Raw genomic sequence first — 22,277 nt, forward strand, 5'->3', positions numbered from 1 at the left:
GATTCAAGCCATCTCGAATTGGCCACCACCAAGGATTCACTCATTTGAGAGGTTTCTTTGGTTTATGCAATTTCTACAGAAGGTTTGTGAAGGGGTTTTTAGAGTTGGTTGCTCCTCTTATTGATTTGACAAAAAATGGAGCATTCTAATGGTCTGATTCAGTGCAGCAAACTTTTGATCAGCTTAAGAAAGTGATAGTTCTTGTCTTATTTTGCCATACTAGACTTAACAAAGCCTTTTGACCTTGAATGTGATGGGAAGGAATGGTGTTGTGTAGATGCAAAATAAACATCCAATTGTCTTTGAAAGTAAGCAGCTGTGAGGATCGGAGAGAAGCTACTCCATCTATGATAAATAAATGCTAGCCATTATGCTTTCTTTGGCTAAGTTTAGAATTAGATAGTACCTGGTTGGAGGTAAGTTTGTTGTCAAGATTCAAAATTGATCATGATAGTCTAAAATATTTTCTTAATCAAAAGGATCTTAATGAGAGGCAACTAAAGTGGCCAAGTAAGCTGCAAGCTTACGGTTTTGGCATTGAATTATGTTAAAGGGAAGAAAAATGTTGTTGCTGATGTGTTGTCAAGAAGGCCACGTTTGAGTTCTATGGTGGAGATAAATGCTAATTGGAAGGATCGAATTCTTGTTGAAATGCCAAAAGCTCCTTCACCACTAATATTTTGGATGGTACCTTAGGAGATAATAAGTATGAAGTGGTGAATGAGTTGATCTTGTATAAGGGAAGAATTATCTTGGTACCTGTTGATGTGTCTTTTGTACACGACCAAACACAAAATAAAATACCTAAAGGTACCTTATCCTCTCTTGAACAAAGTTTCCCAACTGCTGAAGATCTCGCCAAAGGATCAGTCGGAGTAACTCCAAGGTTTTGATATGTAGGTTCTCTACGTGTGGATAAGCTCTTTGCGGTACGATGTGATTTTGCTAGAATCACAAGGGGACTTACTTTCAACGACCTGAACGTTTGATTTGCTTTGGATATTATTGGAAGGTGCAATTTCACCGGCCCTTGATTTTGAAAAAAAGGAAAAAGGATAAGGGTTGGAACGGGATCTATTTCTAACACTAATAACGTAAGAGCAATGAATGACCTTTGATGAAATTCTAACTAAGTCTTGCTTTGACATCCTAGGATCATCTCCACAAGATTAGTGCGATCTTATGAGGAAAGCTTTATGATGTTTAGATCACTGCTACAAGCATGGACACCGTCAGGTTGATGCATATCAATGAAGAAGCGATAATTGAAGTTAAGCTTAAGTTGAATGATTCCAGTTGACTACGCAAGGCAAGTCTGCAATCAACAAACCGCTAGTAGTATGGATATACGAATTTCACCGTTGGTCATACAAATTTCTTCCATTCACCTAATCATATGAAATCAAATTTGAGAAGTATAGAGACCATGCAAATTGTTGAATCGACACATAGAATTCACCATTTCTTCAATGAAGTTTACAAGTCTTTTGCAACAATGTCTTGGCAACAATCTTTGCCTTCTCTTTCTACTCTACTCTAAAATGCTATGAATTATTGACTATTCTCTCTAACTATTTCCTATTCTCTGACTATTAACTATTAGCTAACTATTAACTGTTAACCTTTACAAATGAGGAGCCAGGGCTTTATATAGGGAGCCCTTTACAAACAGATGACTTTGATTGACTTAGAACCAATGGCTAGGATTACAAGATAAAAACCCTAATTAGGGTTTGTTACAACAAACTTCCTCTAGCCAATGAGAAAATTACATTCCAAGAGCGAGGACCAATCGGAAGCAGGGGTAGGTGCCTCGAAGTTTTTGCCGTCCTTGATGAGTTAGGTACATTGAATCTGGACATGCTGAGGTGGACCAATCCGACTGGAGGAGCAGTGATTGGGATGCCACCTTGTCTGACATTTGTGTCTTGGTTGATCTCTTTTCTGTCTCAATTTGATCCTCCTTGACTCCCATATGCTTGATGAGGCCTCCTTACTGTCAAGTCTCCTTTCTCCAGTAGCATACCTCGCCTTGAAGTGTTGTTAAGGCCATTCTTCTTTGTCATCCTGTGGTCTTTATGTGGTAGAATGGAGTCCTTGAGCATAGCTTAGAACTCATTGAACACTTGAAATCTCCCAATGCTTTTCTCAAACACTTAAAGTCTTCCTCCATGCATTTGGAGTGTCCTTGATGATGATGGACTAGAATAGGTCGTCCTTGTCTTGGCTTGATTTTCTTCCACCTGCAAAACAAACCAAAAGCTGATCAAGTACACATGATGTATTTATCTCAAGATAGCATTCTATACCTTAAATCATCAACAAAAAGACATTAAAATGAAGTTTGCTCAAGATTCTCCCTAGGGACAGGCCCTATAAAAATTTTGCTCTGGACCCTTTGGAAGGGTCAGGAGCGAAATTTGCATTTTAGCTCAAATTTCATCATCTCCCTGCCTTGAACTTCTCTTGACCTTTGAATCGCTTTCTCCTGAAGACATCATTGATTTGACCTCCAAAAAGACCAAAAAAGAGGATTTCGCTTTGGACCTTGGCCAAGGACAGGACCTATAAGGAATTTTGCTCTGGACCCTTTGGAAGGGTCAGGAGCGAATTTTGACAAAGTTGCTGAATCAGACCTCATTCTCAACATTACTCCACCAAGATCAAGTCATTCACCTTCAAAATTGCCCAGGACAAGGTTTTGCTCAAGGACCTAGGCAAAATACTAGACCACTTAGGAATTTCGCTCTGGACCCTTTGGAAGGGTCAGGAGCGAAATTTGCATTCTTGGCTCAAATTCCTTTCACTTTGTGACCATACTTGCTTAGATGCATGCCTAAGGATGCCCTCAATCTCAATCAACACCAAGCTTGATGCAAAATTGGAGCAAAATGGAGTTTTTAAGGATTTCGCTCTGGACCCTTTGGAAGGGTCAGGAGCGAAATTTGTATTTTAGGACAAATTCCATCATGTCTCTACTCCAAAATGCCTTCCAAGGCAAGCATACGCTATCCTTCTCTTCACCGAAGCTTAGGAATCCACAACTTGACCTTCATTATGAGCAAACTAGGTGAAATTGAGAATTTCGCTCTGGACCCTTTGGAAGGGTTAGGAGCGAAATTCTTGACTTGCTTGTTTTCCTTCACCAAGGTCTACTCTTTTCACTTTTCATATATGGACTTTTATCTTTGAATCCCTCTCTCAACATGACAAAACTTGCTTGACCCTCAAAATGGCTAGAAAGGAGAATTTCGCTAAGAATCATGGCCAGGGACAGGACCTATTTAGGATTTCGCCCTGTACCCTTTGGAAGGGTCAAGAGTGAAATCCTTGTCCTAGCTCAAAATCTTCATCTTTGGTGGCCAAAATCAATTCAAAGGCATGCCTAGGGGTCCTTCCAAGCTCAATCTACCTTGATCCACACTTAGCTTGACACAAAAATGAAAGGAAAAGGTGGATTTTAGGAATTTCGCTTTGGACCCTTTGGAAGGGTCAGGAGCGAAATCCACATTCTAGGCTTACGAATTGAAGCTACTAGATGGTAGTAAGGTGCATACTGTATTTCTTGTTTCACACCTTTAGAAGGCATTGTGTCAAACTGTAGTTGCTTTTGTTGAGTTACCTCCCTTGGATGAAGAAGGGAAGCACATTTTGATTTTTAAGTCAGTGATCAATTTTAGAGAGTGCAAGTTGAGAAATTGAAGCATAAAAAATGTTGAGTGAAGTGGAGAATCTTCTTGTTGAGGATGCTACATGAGAATGGGAGCAAATTTTGGAGCATCTTGATTTGTAATTTCTTGGGGACAAGCAATTTTGGGGAGGGAGGACTGTAATGTCCCATTTTCACATGTATGCAAATATGTGGCCATTATCTTTTTTATTATATTTTCCTGTAAGCTGATTGGCATCAAAAAAGGGAAAAGTCAATTAAATGATTAAGTAGTCAAAAGTAATATTTCTTATATTTTTTATGTTGACAACTTATTTTAATTATTTAAAATGTGACTTTAAGTTGTGCAAGAAGGAGGTGTTAGGCTCAAGGGGGGAAAAGGGTGGTCTTTTTGCACACTTTAAAATGATTTTAAAATAGTAAAGTGAATATGGAGCCAAAAAAGAGAATATTTTATTCACTAGGGATAAAAGGAGTTATGAAGAGAAAAGGGTTACTATTTTTTCATATCTTTTTTGCGTTAAGAAGATTTGGTGTTTCTTATTTTTTGAGGACAAAAAACCCTCTAGAAGTACCATTTTCAGGGACAAAAACCCTTTTAGCTGTATCTTGTGATTTCATCTTGAAGTCACATCTGTGCCTGCAAGTGAAATATTTTCCAGATTATTGCTGAAAATGAAGGTTTTTGCTGCGATTTGATTTGTTTTGCTTGATAAGATTATCAATGTATTGGCTTGAGAAAATTTTAGAGGTTTCTAACTGAGATTACAGGAATTTAAATGCTGGGCGTACATCATAGGATGATGAAGGGTCATACCGCATGCTTGTTTTACCACTTGTTGGGTTATTGTTGATGAATATCTTTGATTAATTGCTGGATTATTATGAGCCATTGTTATTATCCTTGGTGACTAGTATAGACTGTACCGATTTGGAGGAGTGTGGAGTCTTTTATTGGAGGTCGTACACTTGGAGGAGGCCGTACTAGGCAAGGAAAGGGGTGTGGGAATGCTGGAGCAGAAGCGCCTCATTTTGAAAGTGCCCAGATTTACTTCCCTGAAGGCACCTTGACTAACAATTCTAGATTACCCACTTTTGAGGTGAACTTTGAAGTATTTTTTATAATATTGATGTTTGTACTTTGTACTAGCAGCAATAAATTCAGTTTGAGACTTGCAAGGTGATTTATTCTCATTCTGTTCATTATCCATGGTGTTCATGATTGTTTGGGGTCAGTTTCGAGTCCAATTTTGTTGTTGTTTTAGTCTGGAGTGTGTTTCTTTCATTTTGGGGTGTTCCATCAGAATATAGAGAAGTTTGCAACATGTTATCAGAGTGTATCAGATCCGTAAGATAGTATGATAACAGTTACATAGTGATATCAAAGCTGCAATCAGCCTCTTGCATTGACTATTAGAGGTATACTTCAGTTGGATTAATGAAAGGATGTTGGGGGCTTGTAGTAGTGTTATGAGTCTGATCTGAGTAGTAAATTGATTATTGCAGTAGTTTCATGCTATTTTGTAAAGCATTTTATATATATTTTGTAAATCTTAAATGTTAGTACCACAGGCTATAATTTGAATGCAATTTCATATTGTAAGCTGGATAGTTTATCGTTAACAGTTATAGCATTTTCATTCAGCCCATTTTCGCATGAACAAGTTGGCATTATTGACCATTTTGGTTTGAGTCAATTTTAGAAATTCTGCCAATGGCTTGCATTGCATACATGCAATCTATTGAAGAGGTGTTGATAGGATGGCTTTGCTGCTTGTGTATCATTCTACATAATCCACCGAAGAGGTATCAATTAGGTTGAATCTACCGCTTGCATATTTTGGTCGACTTGCCACCATATCATTGTAATTGCATTCATTTAGATTAGTTGTGTGGATGGAGGCACCGTACACTCTCACCTTGCCCACTCCAGGATTTGGATGATTAGAAAGTGTTGAAGATGTTGCATTGCATCTTTAATATTGCAAAAAAAGAAAAAAATGAAAAAAAGTAGGGTGGTTGTTACAAAATATTGCTGAGATCATTCCTCTTGGCCAAAGGGTTTGTCCTTTGACGAGTCAGATCCAAAGGGTTTCATCCTTCGATGTCCTGCAAATTTATGGGTTTCGTCCATAGATTTGGATGCTTGAACACACATGTTTGCAACAAGCTTTGGTTAGTGTTCAACAATTATCATTCCATCTTATCTTTTGGTCCATTATACAACCAAAAAGATGTTGAAATCTGCAACAATAGTATCAATCCCATTGCTAGTATACGACTAAGAAGGCTTGTACTTATCTAGTGCCATTTGTCTTTGAAATGTGTCTAAAATTGTGCACACATATGGTTGGCTGTATTTGAGAGGCATGGGGGAATGTCATTTGTGAGTAGCAACGATCCTCCACAATAATGGTCTGGGGTCTCATAGGGTTGAAAGTCTTAACTACCTCATTAATGGTGGCCAATGTTATCTTCTTTGTTTGTACAACTAGGTGTATACATGGATCCACATTCACATTATTAAATGATACTATTATTGCTTGTGGAAAACCTTGCAGAAGAAGCGTTATCCATTTCAGCATTAATGGTGTTCGATTATGTATATAGGTAGGTGGAGTGAGCAATGTACATAGGTAGGAATGTTTGAGTTTGGGAGGGATATTGCATGACTCATACCAATGGTTGGAAGTCGGGGAGTAAGTGTTTGAGTAGAAGGCATGTCTTGAGGGAGAAGTTTGATACTTTGACAAAAGTAAGGAGAGAAGTAGAGTTGGGGGGAAAGGCATGTTAGGATAGTGAAGTCCAAAACTCCGACAAGCATGAAGGAAAAGTAGAGCTTGGTGGAAATACATGTTGGGATGTTGAAGTTTGAAACTCCAACGTAAGCTTCTTCCTTAGAACTTTGAATAGTTGGACCTTCATACTCTTGTAGACTCAGCTCGCTGAAGATAGGAAATGGGCTTGTGTTCCACAAACACAAGTAAATTGAAAATGGGACATGACAAGTCTGCCATTCCCAAAATTTGTTTGCTCTCAAGCGAGGCAACTTAGCTGCTCTGAAATTCCCAATTCTTCCCAAGGAGCCTCCTCTATACGTAGTTTCCTCCAATGAACCAAATATTTATGATGGCTCCATGTCCCAAATTTCCCCACCTTTGACTTGGATCAAATGGTGAAGGCAAAATCCTCCACATGCCACCTTTTGACACGATGAATGAAAATATTCATAAACTCCCACAAAACCCAAGGCTGTCAGATGCATTCATCCCCATGTTTTTGTTGGGAATTCCTCGCACAAGTATCTAATTTTGGAGTCAGTTCACCACACTTATGCTGCATTACTCTAGTATTCATTTGAAGTCCACCTTGAGATTGTTTTGTGGTGCTCATAACTTCTTCAATAGGGTGGATGTGTCCAAAACAATTTCTCCCTAATTTTGAATGGCATCCTTTATTCAATCCCATAACTCACAACACTCGTGTGATTCCAGTTGATTTATTATGGTAGCTGGGAATGATGATGGTAGGAACTTCGAAGTTGGGAATTATGTGGACGGTAGTCTTTGTTTTGTTCTTTGTGCAACATAGTTGCAAAATGTGAGCATCACTTCTTCCTCTTCTGTTTAGTTTGTATTCTTGTGAGAATGAATCTAGATATGAGCTTCTTCCCTCCAACTTATTAATACCTGTGAAGTGCTGTTGTATTATGTCAACAACTTTATATGAAAGATGCCATAAAGCATTATTTCCTCTTCCTTGGACTGTGACCATGACGTGCTCAAAATTATGCTCGTCTACCCTAGATTGTTGTCATAAAAATTACCCAGTATTCCATAGATTCTTACCATGATGCCACAAGCTCTACCCTTTGGCAATTGGTATGGATCAGATTGTGGTTAGGAAAATAGCTGTAAAAAGCATAAATTGCTTGAAACTTCTCCCAAAATAGCAATGTGCAAGTTGGAATATGATTTGTAACAATCATATGTCTCTTGTAACTCCTTTCCAAACAGCAATGTGTAGATTATGATACTTACACTTTGTGACCCCGATAGGTGAGATCTTCTACATGCGGCATCAAACAAAGAAATCTTCCATAAACTTGCAGAGCTATAGTTGTTTGTGAAAGATATCATCCATCTAAAGCATGAATTAATAAAAATGATTGAAAGGAACATACAGCCTGGTTGCAAAACCGAGTTTCACTATTTAGAATCAAGAAAGTAAAGGCTAGAAATTGTCCTATACTAGCTGAGAGACTTTAGCAAATGTAATGGCTTGAAAACTCCTCCACCATGTGATAAAAAATCCTTCTATAAAGATGGCAAATAAGTTATGGACTAGGCTGGAAACATTGATAACAACAGATCTGTGGTTGGAAACCACATTCATATTGGTTCTTGGCTCATGTTTCTTGGAGCCAACTCTTATCCCTACCATGTATAGTTGGCGACTTCCAAATGATTTTGCAAAGTCATTTTCCCATTGTTTACTCGTAACACCTAAGACTTAGAACAAGGATTCAATTATGGCTGCTCTCATGGGTCTTGACAACTTCATTTTTGGGTACTTTTCCTTTCTTGTTACTTGCAATAAGCAGCTTATTGTTTTCGTTGTGATGCACAAACTATGTCACAAATCTGACCCTTGCATGGCTTTGGCAAAAAATGCAAAACATTTGATGTTGTCTGTGTTCCATAACATCAATTGCTCCTCCTAGGTCTGCAGTTGCATCTCAACACTTGCTGTTGGTCATCATTCAGATCAATTTAGTGCAAGAAAGGCATTGCAATCTGTTTCAACCACAAACCTACCATAAAATAAATGATGTCTAAATTTTGCTTAATGTAATGTCCCCACTTTGAAATAGAATTTAATGGCAAATAATATTAATAATAAATTAAAATTATAATATAAAAGAATATAATTGAAATTTAATTAAGTTAATGAATGGTCAAAAAACATGGAATGAAAAGTTGTGACTCCCTCAAATATGAAATATAAAAGGGAGAAGAGTACCTCATTTGAGAGGGGATAATTTTGGGAATCAGAAGTGCAGATCTGATTTAAATAAGAAGTAGCAGATCTGATCATGAAAGGTTGTGTTCCTTTCAAAGTGCAGATATAATGAAGAGTTGCACTCTTTCGAAGGGTGCTAATGGTGGAAAGGGCATGCCTCTTGCCAAAGGGCATACATGATGAAGAGGTGTGATCTCTCCCTCACATTGAGAGATATAAAGGAAAGGAATCAAAAGCATCCAGTGACATCACCATCAATCAGATCAGATCAGAACTGTTATTAAGTTACAAGTAGTAACGTCCTTGTTCTTGGTGGTATGCGTGGGGACTGTCATAGTCCTATCAGGATAGACTCTAGCTTGTTTATCAATTAGATCACAACCTTTATCTCAGACAGACTGTCATGCCCCGTTCCTAACCTTCATATTTTCTTTGATCAAATATAATATATGCTTGACACTATAGTATTAATAATATGACTTTATTAATAATCATGATCGAACTAGAAAGTAGAAACATCCGATCAATACTGAAATGAATGTATTTTAAGGGGAAACCAATTATGGATATAGTTATGATTGACCAGCCACAACGGAAATCACATAATAATCAATGGTGAAAGGAAAAACAATGAAATATAGTTAATCGATGAAAATGATAAGTAGTCATTAATATTAGTTAAGTCAAAGAGGTACGAATGAGGAGTTATGTGCAGGGGTCACGTAAAGAGACATTTCCTTTCACCGCAGATCTCCTCACATCCTATTTAAAGGCGGATACATATTCTGTCAAGAGCATCGAATGGGGGTGGGTGAAAAGCATCAAATAGTCCTTGAAGAAGAGAGCATAAAAGGAAAGATCGAACCTGCAATGATCATTAAGATAAGGTGACACTCTGGTATGAGGTTTCTGTGCATATATATCTGATAATACTTTCTGCATACTATTGATAGCAGATTGCTGTTATGATTATTCAATATAGTACACTGCATGTTATCTCCAATCTGCTCATTTCCAATTCATACTACGTGATTGCTTATGGCTATTTAACATGGGATATGTGACATAATATGATACTTTATATATATATATATATATATATGTATTCTGTCTGATTATTGTAATCAGCCATGGTTGGGAGATGAAGGATTGCAAAAGGGAGAACGTTGTTGGGGTCTCCTCTAAGCACACCATCTAATATTTATGGCAGGGTCCACATGAGGCCAAAGGGGCTCTGCCTTTGGGTTTAGGAGGGTTAGACTTAGGACAACCTATTGAGGAAATCCTTGTCCTCTCCACCATGGTGATAGACAGGATCATGTAAGTAGGAGAAGGTGGCTTGATTGAGGGAGAACGGTTGATAAGATACCTTATCAAGTGTGGCTTGATTGAGGGAGAACGGTTGATAAGACACCCTATCAAGTTACCCATCTTAGCTTGCTATGATTGGGATTCCTTTAGTTATGATCTATGATTCTGATCTCTACATTTACAGTTGTTTGTAATTGCAAATTCCTTTAGGTCTCATCAACAATTGGTCCTTTACTCTATAGTCTTTCTACTCTACTCTATGAATCATAGTTAGTCATTCTTTATCAGCCATTCTTTATTTTATGTATCATCATAGTTAGTTGTTTGTAATTATTATATAATTTGTAGGACAATTTCCTAACTTGTTTGCCCGGTTTTCCTATTAAAGAGATAAAGATATTCCCATTATATATGTATTATATATACTATCACTACCATTATTGATTATTACAATGATACAATCCTTAGTTTTATTACTTGCTGAGTACTATGGATACATGTATTTGGATGCATACCTCATGTTTTTTGGTTTTTTATGATCCGTGGGCCCCATTTTTGGGAACTCACGAGCCTTGGTTCTCATGGGTCCACCTGGGTTCTCCCTAGGTTCCACCCGGGTCCTGCCCAGGTGGCTGGGTTATACCCACAGACAACCCAGCCACCTGGGCAGGACCCGGGTGGAACCCAGGGAGAACCAGGCTCGGACCAGGATTGGGCAAGAACCAGGACAGGGCAATAACCAGGACTCGGAACTAGTCCTTTTAGACAAGAACCGGTATCTTAGCTATTTCTTGAACCTTTTTGACTTCATGCTTTCAATTTTAATGGAGCCTTAACATGGCTCCGATACCTTCTCCTAAAACACCATATTCTACCACACATGGATGTGGGAAGTTTGAAATGATAAATACAAGGCATGATTTGTTTGCCCTCTTACACTTATACATTTTTTCTCATATTCCATCCTTCCATACTTACTCCTTTCTTGTTCATGTTGGTTAAGGGTATTGCTGCATGTGAAAATACCTTAACAAGCCTTCTGGCACTACTGCATAGACAAAATAATCTTCACAATAGATTTAGTGTGGTTGGGAATGTCCAAAATAGGAAATTTTTAGTCCTCTTCTGCTCCATGTATATTCCTTGAGTGACAATGACAGACCTAAGTATAAAATTTTTATGATCCCAAAATCACACATTATTTTAAAGTAGAGCTTGCTGCTCTAGAATCCCAATGATCAGATTTAGGTACTTGCTTTGATCCTTCCATGCCTTTTCACATATCAACATGTCATAAAAATTCATTTAAACAAATAGTCTCATCTGAACATTTAATACCCGATCCACCTTGGATTGGAAAGTAGCTTGAGCATTAATGACATTGAATAGTATGACCAAGAACTCAATGTGACCAACAAGGCATTTGAAAATTGCATTTACTCCCTTCCATCAAAAATCTTATGGTAGCGTGCTCTCAAGGAACTCTAGGGCCTGTTTGAATGCTCTAATGGAGGGTGATCTTGGGAACATATTATTGCACACCATACTATGCTGAGTTGGAGACATTTGAATATCAAAATAGAGATGGTGTTTCTTACCGTAAAATGAGATAGTATGCATGCTATCCCTCACTAAGCAACTAGTTCTCCAAGCAATTTGTCCCCTGCAAGAAGTCATCCTTTTTTTGTCTACATCCACTGTTCCATTAGGGACACCTCCAAGCACCCAATCTTTTCCTTCAAATATAAACTTAAACTCCCTACTTTGACTAATTTGTGGAAACGCACCAATTTAATGCAATCAAAATATACCCGTACACATTCCAATTCCCATAATATAATTGCATCATACACGTTATGCTCATCCATGTAGCCGACTTATCCACGTGCTTACTATGCTAAATCTGTTAGGAACAATGATATCAAATTCATCAAAAGCTAAAAAATAATTGCATTGTGCCTGCCTTTCAAATGCCTGGGCACGCTTGTATTAGCACATGTGTATTCATTTCAATTGATTTAGGCCTACAAGAAGGACAAGAAAATTGGCTTGATCAAACTCAATGAGATCATCCATTTTCCCATTACATACTCATTGTTAGCCTATTTTGCCCTTTGGTTTAAATAGTCTTTGACAAGGTTGCTCAGTTTGTTCAAATGATTAATTGTTTGCCTGGTTCTGAGCCTTAGAGCTTGAAGTGTTTCCAAAGGGTGAAGTTAATGAAGTGTCTTTTGTTTTTGTTATGAGGCTTTAGGTTTTGTAACTCTTGACCTTTTGAAAGTGTTTTAGTATTAAATAAGGTTTCCAAAACCTTATTTTTATCAAAAAGTGTCCAAAACCTAAAACACCATGTTGCATGTATTTGGAGGTAAGTCTAATGTAAAAAGTGCAATTTTCATTGACTAGGTCAACTTGTATTAGGGTTTTTGGTCATGTTGTTTCTACTTCACAGTTTGCAGGCTATTATGACAGCCACAGTTATGGGGCAGCATGGAGTGATTCAAAGTCGTGGAAATGAAGGAGCCCTGAAAGTCATGATTTCCAGCTCATGCAAATGCATGCACATGGTAGACAAAGAAGTTAACAGGTCTGTTTGTTCTATGAAACCCTAGCACTGACAAGAGGAGATGCTCGCAGTCTTCAATTTTGTATGCATTTTTGGTGATGATTTCTTATGTATTCTCTGGAAAAGTGCATTTATAACAGTTTGTATGACATCTGTATGGTAAGAAGACAATATGGGTGCTCCGTGACAGTCATTTTAAGATTTCATCAAGAGGGAAACAGGGTTACGACATTGTCAAAGTTCTCCAAAAGGTTCTGAACCATTTATTTAGGTCAAGAGATTGTTTGTCAATGAAGATCCTGTGCAGGGATTTGTTGTAATGCAAGTGATAGTTTAATGCATTGTCTTTTGCTTGTACTTACCTGCCATTATCAAGATGAGAACATGTATTGATAGGGTCTTTATTCTGACAGTCACAAGTCATAACCATTGTCCAAAATATGTTTCCTTCACAAACTAATGTGGTGATGCTACTCACTAAAAGGAAAAGCTTGTTCATAACAACATATCTGACTTGTGAGATGCTAAACCTATGTCAAAATCCTGTTAAGAGGACCTGTGAACTGTTAAGTTTCTCTGTCTTGGCCATCATTGTTGCTCACGATTGATAGGGATTTGTATAGAAGTGTCATAAAAGAAGGAAAGACTTTATCAAATAAATGTGTATCAAAACCTTCATGGAGCTCATAAACCGTATGCATGTCCAGGGTAAACAAACAGAGAGTCTCTGTCAAAGGTTGAAAAGTGTTCCATCATTGTTTTGTGTAGAGTATTGTTGTTATAGGTGACAAATGCTATCTATACTGTTCATTTTAATGCGTTCCTCAGTAAACAAAGTAGTTAATGTATGACATGTTAGATAGGAAGACTTTGCATTGAAAGAGAACATTTAAAAGTCATTAATAGGCCATTCACTGAGTAAATCTACAAGATGGATAGTTAGGAGGTGAACTAGGTCAGTAAGAAGATGAAGCTTAAGAATATGATAGAGATAGGGACAAAGTGTCATGAAAGGTTGTGAAGAGGTGAGATTAGAGCCATACAATAATGGTCTTGAAGAATGGTGATAAAATTCTTATCTTTGCCCAAGCAACATAGTGAATGTGTAGCATAATTAAGTTAAGGGGGATCATGCCTTGAGAGGGGTCATGAAATGACCAAAACTGTTATAACCTTTTCTAATGTCAGGTATGAAAATAGGGTAAAGGAGTTTTTGTCATTTTTATTTTTTCATTGCAAATTTATCATGGCAGGGCATGTTGAAATGGTAAAGAACTCTTGTTTAAACCCTAACTAAGAAACCCATGGAGACAGTGAAGGAAGTTTTATGAGATGACAGTGTATTAAGGTTTTGCATCTGCTTTGACAGTGTAAGAAAGCGATACCAGATGACGTTCTTGTAGAGGAGTTTATGAACACACATAATAAAAGTCCTATACAAACACAGTGACATTTTCAAAGGCGAATGACAGTCCTATACAAACAAACACAGTGAGCTTGGTAACATTGTCGAAGACAAGTCCAAAGAGCAAAAGATAGTGTACCTTCAATATCTTGAGGGTTTTGTTGGCATGTCATGAAGTTGTTTCAAGATGACAGTGCACAGAAATCAGGGGCAGATGTCATTTCACATATAAATACATTAAAACTACTGTGATGGTGAACGATGACAGAGTATTTAAAGGAATAGTGACACAGATAGAAGGGCATAAGTCAATCTCAGAGTATACATAGCACAGTAGTCAGTCCTATCAAAGAATATGAGAGGTAGTTGTACGAGCTACAAGGGCAAGAGTGACAGTCATGGTAAGATTTGTCCATGGATACTATAAAGGACAGCTTACTCAACAAAAGTACTATCAAAAGGGGGTACAACAATGCCTTAAAGGCTGGATACAGTGTTAAGAGAACAAACACAGTGACAGAAGGGTGAAGGAACACAACAATGGCTAGAGTCAGGCAAAGATATGGCAGAGACAGTACAATAGAATATAAGTCAGTGTGGACAGTGACTATAGCCATGATGGTAGAAGATAAATGCAATGATGACAGTCCTGAAGGAATCATATACAGACCAAACAAAGAGTGGGCAGTCAAGAGTTGTTAGGTTCTTTTGAAATCCTTGAGGAAGCATGCAACTCATGGATAGACTGAATAGAGCATGACCAATAGAATGACAGAGCTACAAGAGGCAGAGTGACAGAGATGACATAAATGGAGGACAGTCCTTGTAAGTGACATAATAGCCTGTCAAGGACATTCACAAAAATCAACTAGGGACAACATGGTATTCATGTCAGATAGTGAAAGGGAAAGAAGAATGCACGAACACAAAAATAGTTAGACCTTGAATCCCTATCCCAAGAGACCTTAAAGAGCATCATTAACAAAGGATTAAGTGACAGAGACAAGAGGTTATCATGAAAGGGCAGAGTCATGACTTGAGACAGGGGAAATAGAGCATCATAACAAGGATAGATAAAAGTTGTAGGGTGAAGAAGGTAAGTACGACAGTTTTGAATGTGAAAGAACAATCCAAGGGTCATGAGACAAATACAGGGGTTGTAAAGTCAGCCAAGCTTAGTCAAGAGACCTAGCAAGATCAAATGATAGTCAAGGAAGACTTGAAGAGCAGTCCAAATGAGAGGCATGTACAGAACCTAAAGCAAGGCGTAGAAGCCATTAAAAGGACAGTGACTGTAATAAGCCTAGAAGGCAGTTGGAAATGTCAATGATAGTCGCATATCACCAAGGACCTGTAGACTCGTAGAGTACCATCAATTTAAACATATAAGTATGAATAAACATGCAGAAGACTATTTGAGCAATGGGTAAGAAATGGAGAAAGGGGCTTTAAATGAATGAAACAAGTGGCAAATTCTAGCCCTAGAAGATCTCCTATGCCCTTAGGAGGGTTTTTTCCTGTGTTGCATGGGTACCCGTACCCAACCCCCTAGAATGCGTACCGGAGACCTGTCAGGAGACGTCTCTACACATAGGAGACTCCACGTCAACCAACCCTGCCGTCTCCACCCTAAATAACACACACAAAAGTCAAAAAGTTTGTCGCGATGCATGGGCAGAAGCAAAAACCTCCGACGTGAGCCCCATTTTCAGACATTTGTATGACATTTTGATTTGACTCATTTCACATTTGTGTACTTAAACTTCAAAGTGAATGTTAATTCTTGTTTTGAAAGTTCAATGTCATTATATTTTCAGATTTTCTATAATTTATTAATTTATATTTTTTTAAAAATTGGTGTCTCCAAGTACCCCCGTCTCCTATTTTGAAAAAATAGGCGTACCGGTAACGGTACCAGTCTCCAACGCCTCCGAGTACCCCCGTACCCATGCAACCTTGGTTTTTTCATTTTCAAACTTTTGTCACATGTCCTAAAAGCAAGGAGAGGACAGTCGTAATTTGGAGGAGTAATGAGCAGTTGGAGGGCGTCTAAGAGCAGTTTGGTGAGTTGGATAGTAGGTGAGAAGATTTAGGAGATAATTGAATCAATTTGAGGGTCATTTCCAAGCATCTAGGGGCATCTTCAACCAAAATAAGTCAAAGCAATCAAGATGCTCCCTTCAAACACCATGATGGAGCAGCAATTTAAGGAGCAAAAGCAGGATATGATTCAGCTGAGCACCCCAGGAAAGAGCTGACCAAGCAAACAAAGGCAAGCACATGCCTTTATGTCCTAAAAACATGATGCTAGATGACAGAAAGTACTTTGTCAAGGCTAAAGTGGATGTCTACGGCAGTTTTAGAGTTAGTAGTTCTTGCATTATTCATTAAGTATTGTAACTTCAAAAGTTCTTTCTAGCAGATATACCATACTGTAACTCAAAAATCAGTCTTGAAGACTGCAAGTAATCTTTCATGTTTGAAGGAATATCAGAACATCTTCAGATTATGTACTCTTGTAAGACACCTTTTGAGCAATAAAATTCAGTATTTAGCCTTTTCAATTTCTCTTATATTGTTTGTAATATGGTTATTGATGTATGTTTTTCTTTAATTATCATGTAAATTTTTAAACATTCTAGCACCTCTAGGCAGAAGAAACATATATTATTTGCAGGTTGGAAGTTGTGTAATGGTTACAAACAGTGATTATTTCTGAAATATTCTCTTTTCCTTCCAAAAACTTTGGAAAACTGAAACCTTTTTACCAAGCACTGATGCATTGGTACGTGAAAACATGAGTTCTGTAAAACTAGCTGATCATTGAACAACTTTGTGTCATAAAATAACGTTAGAGGTCTGAAAACATTTTGGGTATAACCTTGTTAGAAATTTGTGTGAAAATCACTAACAAAATTTTTTGACATAATTTTTTAAGAGGAAAATGGAAAATTTCATCTCTTAATACAAAAAAATCTACTACATAGTGTTATATATGTGACTATCTTAATTTTACAACTACAAGTACCTTCTTATATCATTTAATCTATTTTTAAGGTGTGATGATCATTCCAAGATGGAGATTTCTAGTTCAAATTTCTAAAATATCAATAATTAAGTACTACATTTGTATGTGACATGTTTGTGTTTGCAAAATAAAAATCAATCTTAAGTTGTAACTTATGAATGGAGACATGGTTGCAAAAATCAAGGAAAGACATACATAGATATAAAGAGAACTCTCTCTCTCTCTCTCTCTCTCTCTCTCTCTCTCTCTCTCTCTCTCCACTATATCTATCTCTCCCTCCATCTCTCCCTATTGCTCCCTCTTTCTATATCTCTCAGATTCACTTCAATCCTCTGTATTTCTCTCTCTCTTCCTCTCCTTCTCTCGCTATCTATTTGTATATCTCTCTCATTCTTTATCTTTATCTCAATATATATCTCTCTCTCACAGACACTCATTGTTTTCTCCTTCCCTATCTCTATCTCTATATCTTTCTCTCTCACACACAGACACTCCCTTTTCTCTCTCACCTCTCTCTCTCCCCCTCTCCCTTTACCTCTATCACTTGTCTTTATCACCTCCTTTATCTCTCAGTCTTGCCCCCTCTATCTATCCCTCTCTACCTCTCTTGCTGTATCACTTACCATATCTTCTTCTCTCTCTTCCTCTCTTTAGTTTTCCCTCTCCCACTCTTATCTCTCACCCCCTCTATCTTTCCCAAGTTATATATCTCTCTATCTCTCCTTTCTATCCATATCTTTCCCTCTTTCTATTCTTATCTCTTCCTCTATTACTATCACTCCCTCTACTTCCCTCCACTCTATTTCTCTTTCTCCGCCCTTTCCCTCTTCACTCCATCTATTCTACTCTATATCTCCATCTGTCTATTTTTCTTTGTTTCTATCAGTTTATGGAGTGATTTAAAGCTGACATAGTTCAAGTTTACTACTGAAATAAGTTCTTATTAGTTGGATAAATTGTTTCCAAATCTTAAGAGAATAAAGGTGTAGCAATTACTTAAAGTGCTTCTTAACCCCAGGCTCCTTATTAACTTATCCGGGGTTTCACAGATTTTCATTGTCTTTATATTATTATTTCAGAAAAATTGATGTCAATCTATTTAAGTGGAAATACCAGAAGCCCAAAGATGGATTAGTTCCCTAAGAATAAGTAGTATGGCGTTGGGCATACTTTTGAGGAGCACAAAATCCTTGTGATGAACCTTTCTTGTATTATTTGACATTTTTGAGTTTTACTTGTGTATGCGAGAAAAGTGGACTGATAGAATTCAATATGTGAAAATATTGCTAAATGACTTGTCCACACACACATTCATGACTTCTTGGTGCAAGCTATGGAGTAACAAAGTATTACTCAGCTTCTCAAGGTGGGTCCCATGGTTCTCTATCTTACAATGTCCCTCAAACCAATGTTTTTGCTCTCAGATCACTGAGCAAAATGGTTTAGGGATGGCAAATGCAAGAACGAGGGATGCTTTGATAGATTTTAGTATGAGATGCATTCTAAGCTATGCATGATTTTAAAATGCAATAAACTAGATGATAAGGTGATAAGGTTAGTATGAATACTATCCTAACATGATATATTTAGTCTATGACTGAGCTATATGATAAAGAAAGTATTCTAAACATGCATATTTAGACTAATTTCTATTCTAAAGAGAGGCTAAATGATGAGCATAAAATGATATGAGAAAGCTTGAATGTATTTGAGCATAAGTGTGATACTACAAATTTGAAGGATCCTCTATATGTAAAAATGGAGCAATGAGAGCTCTATTTATAGCAAAAATAGGGCAATGGATGGTCAGGATTGAAAGGGTTGATCAAGGGTTGAGTTTGAAAGTTGGGGATCCATGTTTGTAATTGGCACCAATGAAATGGTGACAAGTGTCAACATAGGGTTGGGTTGAGAGAAGGGGTTGGAGACATTAAATGCCTGAGAAAACCTTAGGGTTATCTAGAAGGTAAGGGTCAAGCTTAAATTAGGATTACCCAATGGATTAAGAGTTAATCTAAGGATAAACCTTTGTGCAAATGATTAAGAGATAATCATGGTCAAAGCATTAAAGGCCTGATGAGACCTTTGGGTTGGGTGATGGTTGAGTTAAAACAAATTTTTTAACCATGTAAGAGGGTTGGAGTTAACCATTAATGGTTATTGAAGACTTTGGGGAATTAAGTGGTTGAAAGCTTGAAGCCTTTAATGGTTATCAAAGACTTTGAGGAATTAAGTGGTTGAAGGTTGAAAGCCTTTAATGGTTATCAAAGACTTTGAGGTTTTTGAGAAGTGACTTCCCTTGGCTTAGGGATGTGACAAAGTTTAGAGGAGGGGTTAGGTTAATTAGAAGCGATTAGAAGATTCTAGAAGGAATTAGAAAGGGGTTTGAAATTTTGCAAGTGGATGGAGGGATAATAGGATTTAATTGAAATAAAGTAATTTAATTCAATTTGGTTGCAATTTGGGGAAATTGAATAAATTAGATTTATTCAATTTAAGATAACTATTTAATTAAATTTGAATTTAATTAAAAGTGGATGGGGGGGTTTAATTGAATAAAATGATTTATTCATTAGATGGGTATAGTGAATTTTATCTAAATAAATTGAGTAATTTACTTAATAAAATAGAAGAATGTGGATAATTTAATTAAATTGGATTTAATCAAATATATAAATGAACATAAAATATTCATTTAGGAATATGGTCATTTTTATACGTTTACATTTTGCCCCTCTTTGAAGTGACGTGTGTGCACATGTTATTTCAAAGAAAATGATGTGTTTTTGTGATTTATGATCAAATGCAATTTTTGTGTCGTTCTTATGATTTGCTAGTCGTGCTCCGGATTTGATTTGATGTGTGATGCCCCAGATTCGATATTTTGATGGTGATACCAGATTTGATTTGATGTGTGATGCCTCAGATTCGATATTTTGATGGTGATGCCCCCTCGGGAGATGAATCAATTTTGTTTTTTGAAATTTTTTGATTTGATATGATGAGTGCGTACCTTGTTTCAAGTTCAATGTGTGAAGCCTGATTTGTGTTACAAGCCGATATGGGTTGGAAACTTGAGTTGTGTTACAAGCTGATATGGGTGGGAAACTTGAGTTGTTTTACAAGTTTATGTGATTGTGGAAACTTGAGTTGTATTACAAGTTTTGATATGGTTTTTGATAACTTGAGTTGTTTTACAAGTTGATATGAAATGATAGGATTTTGAACTTGATGTAGATGAGCAAATTATTTCATGTTGTTGATGTAAGTTTGATTTTGATATCTTTGTTTTGATGTGGAAACTGATATTGGATTTGTTTTTCTTGTTGACAGGAGCAATTGGGCGTGGTTCAGTCGCGGGAGAGATTTCCCAGACCATGGATATTGATACCGCGGTTGTCGCAGGTTGATCTTGACATTATTGAGAGATGTAGATTGATTTCTCTCTTGGATATGCCTCGATTCACTGTGAACCGGGGGCTATTGACAGCACTTGTGGAGAGGTGGCACAGTGATACGAACACCTTCCATTTTGACACTGGAGAGATGACAGTCACACCAGAGGACTGTTACCGGATTCTGCGCATCCCTGTAGTAGGGGCACTACTACCATATGAGCAGTCGGAGGAATGTGGCACAGAGGCACTGCGCCACATTTTCCAGGATGATAGTTTGTGGCTATGAGATCCCATGGCAGGAGCTTCTAGACCTGGACTACGCACCACTGCCATCCGTACTAGCAGGGTTCATTGGTGGATTCCTTTGTCCTGATCGTAGGTCAAAGGGATTTTCGGTGGGATGGGGGCTGGTTTTGGAGGAGATGGTTACACAGGGGCGGAGGTTTGCATGGGGGTCAGCTATACTGGCCTATTTATACAGGGGTCTGCATGAGGTAGTATACCTCGATTACGACAGTTTGTCAGCTGGCGTGACATTATTACAGGTATGGTGCTGGGAGATTCCAGCAGCGAGGCCACTAGCAGACAGGGATAGGCCCGTAGGTTGTGCATATGCCTATGGATACAGGGGTTTAGTTGTCCAGCGTAAGTTGGGCAAACTAGAGCATTGGAGGAGAGTACTGGATGATACAGGTACGGTCACTTGAGGATCGTATACAGGATGTGAGGTGTGGGCCAAGGATGGGCTGGAGATGCCCTTTGTATTTATGACCAGGTACTTGATCGGGAGGATCCCGTTTGTTATAGTGAGGTTTGTGGTTACCCGAGTTTTGAGGCAGTTTGGGTGCCAGCAGGGTATTCCTCAGGGATCGTGCTTATATGCATGACGGCAGCAGGATGTAGCGGATTGGGGGCCGACCATTGATAGTGCAGTGGCGGTGGAGGAGTTTGTGGGGTTGGCTGGGTAGATATGAGATTATGCCCCTGAGATTCAGGATGCGGGCATGACGGATGAGTTTGCTTGATTGTTTGCGGCACGGACGGTGGCTAGGATATCTGATCTTGAGGAGATGAGGCCAGCCTTTGATTCAGATGAGGAGGGAGACGGGGGAGACGACAGAGATGATGAGGATGATGGAGGAGGAGGATGAGGGAGAGGAGCCAGAGGGAGGCGGGGAGATAGAGGGAGGAGAGGGGATAGAGGTGTGGATAGAGCAGTGAGACAGGGGAGGATAGATAGGGGGAGAGGTGGATTGGCTATCGGAGCCGGTGGAGAGGGGAGAGTGAGGGAGGTGTTAGCTGCAGTGGGTGGTACAAAGGAGGCTATGCGACCAGCGCAGAGGAGGAGGACGGATGTACTCCCACCTCCAGCACCGAGGACAGGCCGAGTGGGAGGGGTTCCTCCAGCACAGGTACCACTATGGGTTCGAATCCCGGGTCATATGGAGGATGCTCAGATGCAGACCCTACAGATTACTGTACAACAGCTGCAGGCACAGATTTTGACCTATCAGCGGTAGATTTTTCAGTTGACCACTAAGCGAGATACCGAGATAGAGCGACAGGGATGAGCGGAGGAGGTGGTGTCTAGCATGCAGAGAGCAGCGGTGGGTGGTCCGATGAGAGACACCCTGAGAGAGCTGGCGTTGAGAGCCCAGGAGGCGGAGTATTACAAGCGGCACTATGAGGCGGCAGTACCTAGGGACCGGCGAGTACAGAGTTTTGCACAGTCGAGATCCAGCCGATCTTGAGCTACTGGGTCACGGTCTGAGAGCCGAGGTGTTACGGGGCCACCGAGACAGGACCCTCCTGGAGATCCAAGGGCGGGTGCATCTGGAGCGAGACCATCTCCGTCAGGGGATAGTCATACTTGAGAG

The 22,277-nt window shown here is 38.6% G+C and overlaps 1 protein-coding gene across 2 annotated transcripts in view; it reads left to right on the forward strand.

The window, feature by feature from the left end:
• Positions 1–21,535, forward strand: part of LOC131074565 (seipin-1) — an 80,015-nt gene extending 58,480 nt beyond the window's left edge. The window contains exon 2 of one of the 2 annotated variants that reach the window (XM_059218184.1): positions 20,336–21,535. In XM_059218184.1, the coding sequence (XP_059074167.1) occupies positions 20,336–20,686 (351 nt within the window). In that variant the 3' untranslated portion in view covers positions 20,687–21,535. Of the gene's footprint in view, positions 1–12,455; positions 16,539–20,335 lie in introns of those variants that run through there. The other variant, XM_058011203.2, reaches the window with a different exon arrangement.
• Positions 21,536–22,277: the final 742 nt, after the last annotated feature.

The sequence above is a fragment of the Cryptomeria japonica genome, chromosome 3 (assembly GCF_030272615.1).
Source record: "Cryptomeria japonica chromosome 3, Sugi_1.0, whole genome shotgun sequence".
NCBI classification, from domain to species: Eukaryota; Viridiplantae; Streptophyta; class Pinopsida; order Cupressales; family Cupressaceae; genus Cryptomeria; species Cryptomeria japonica.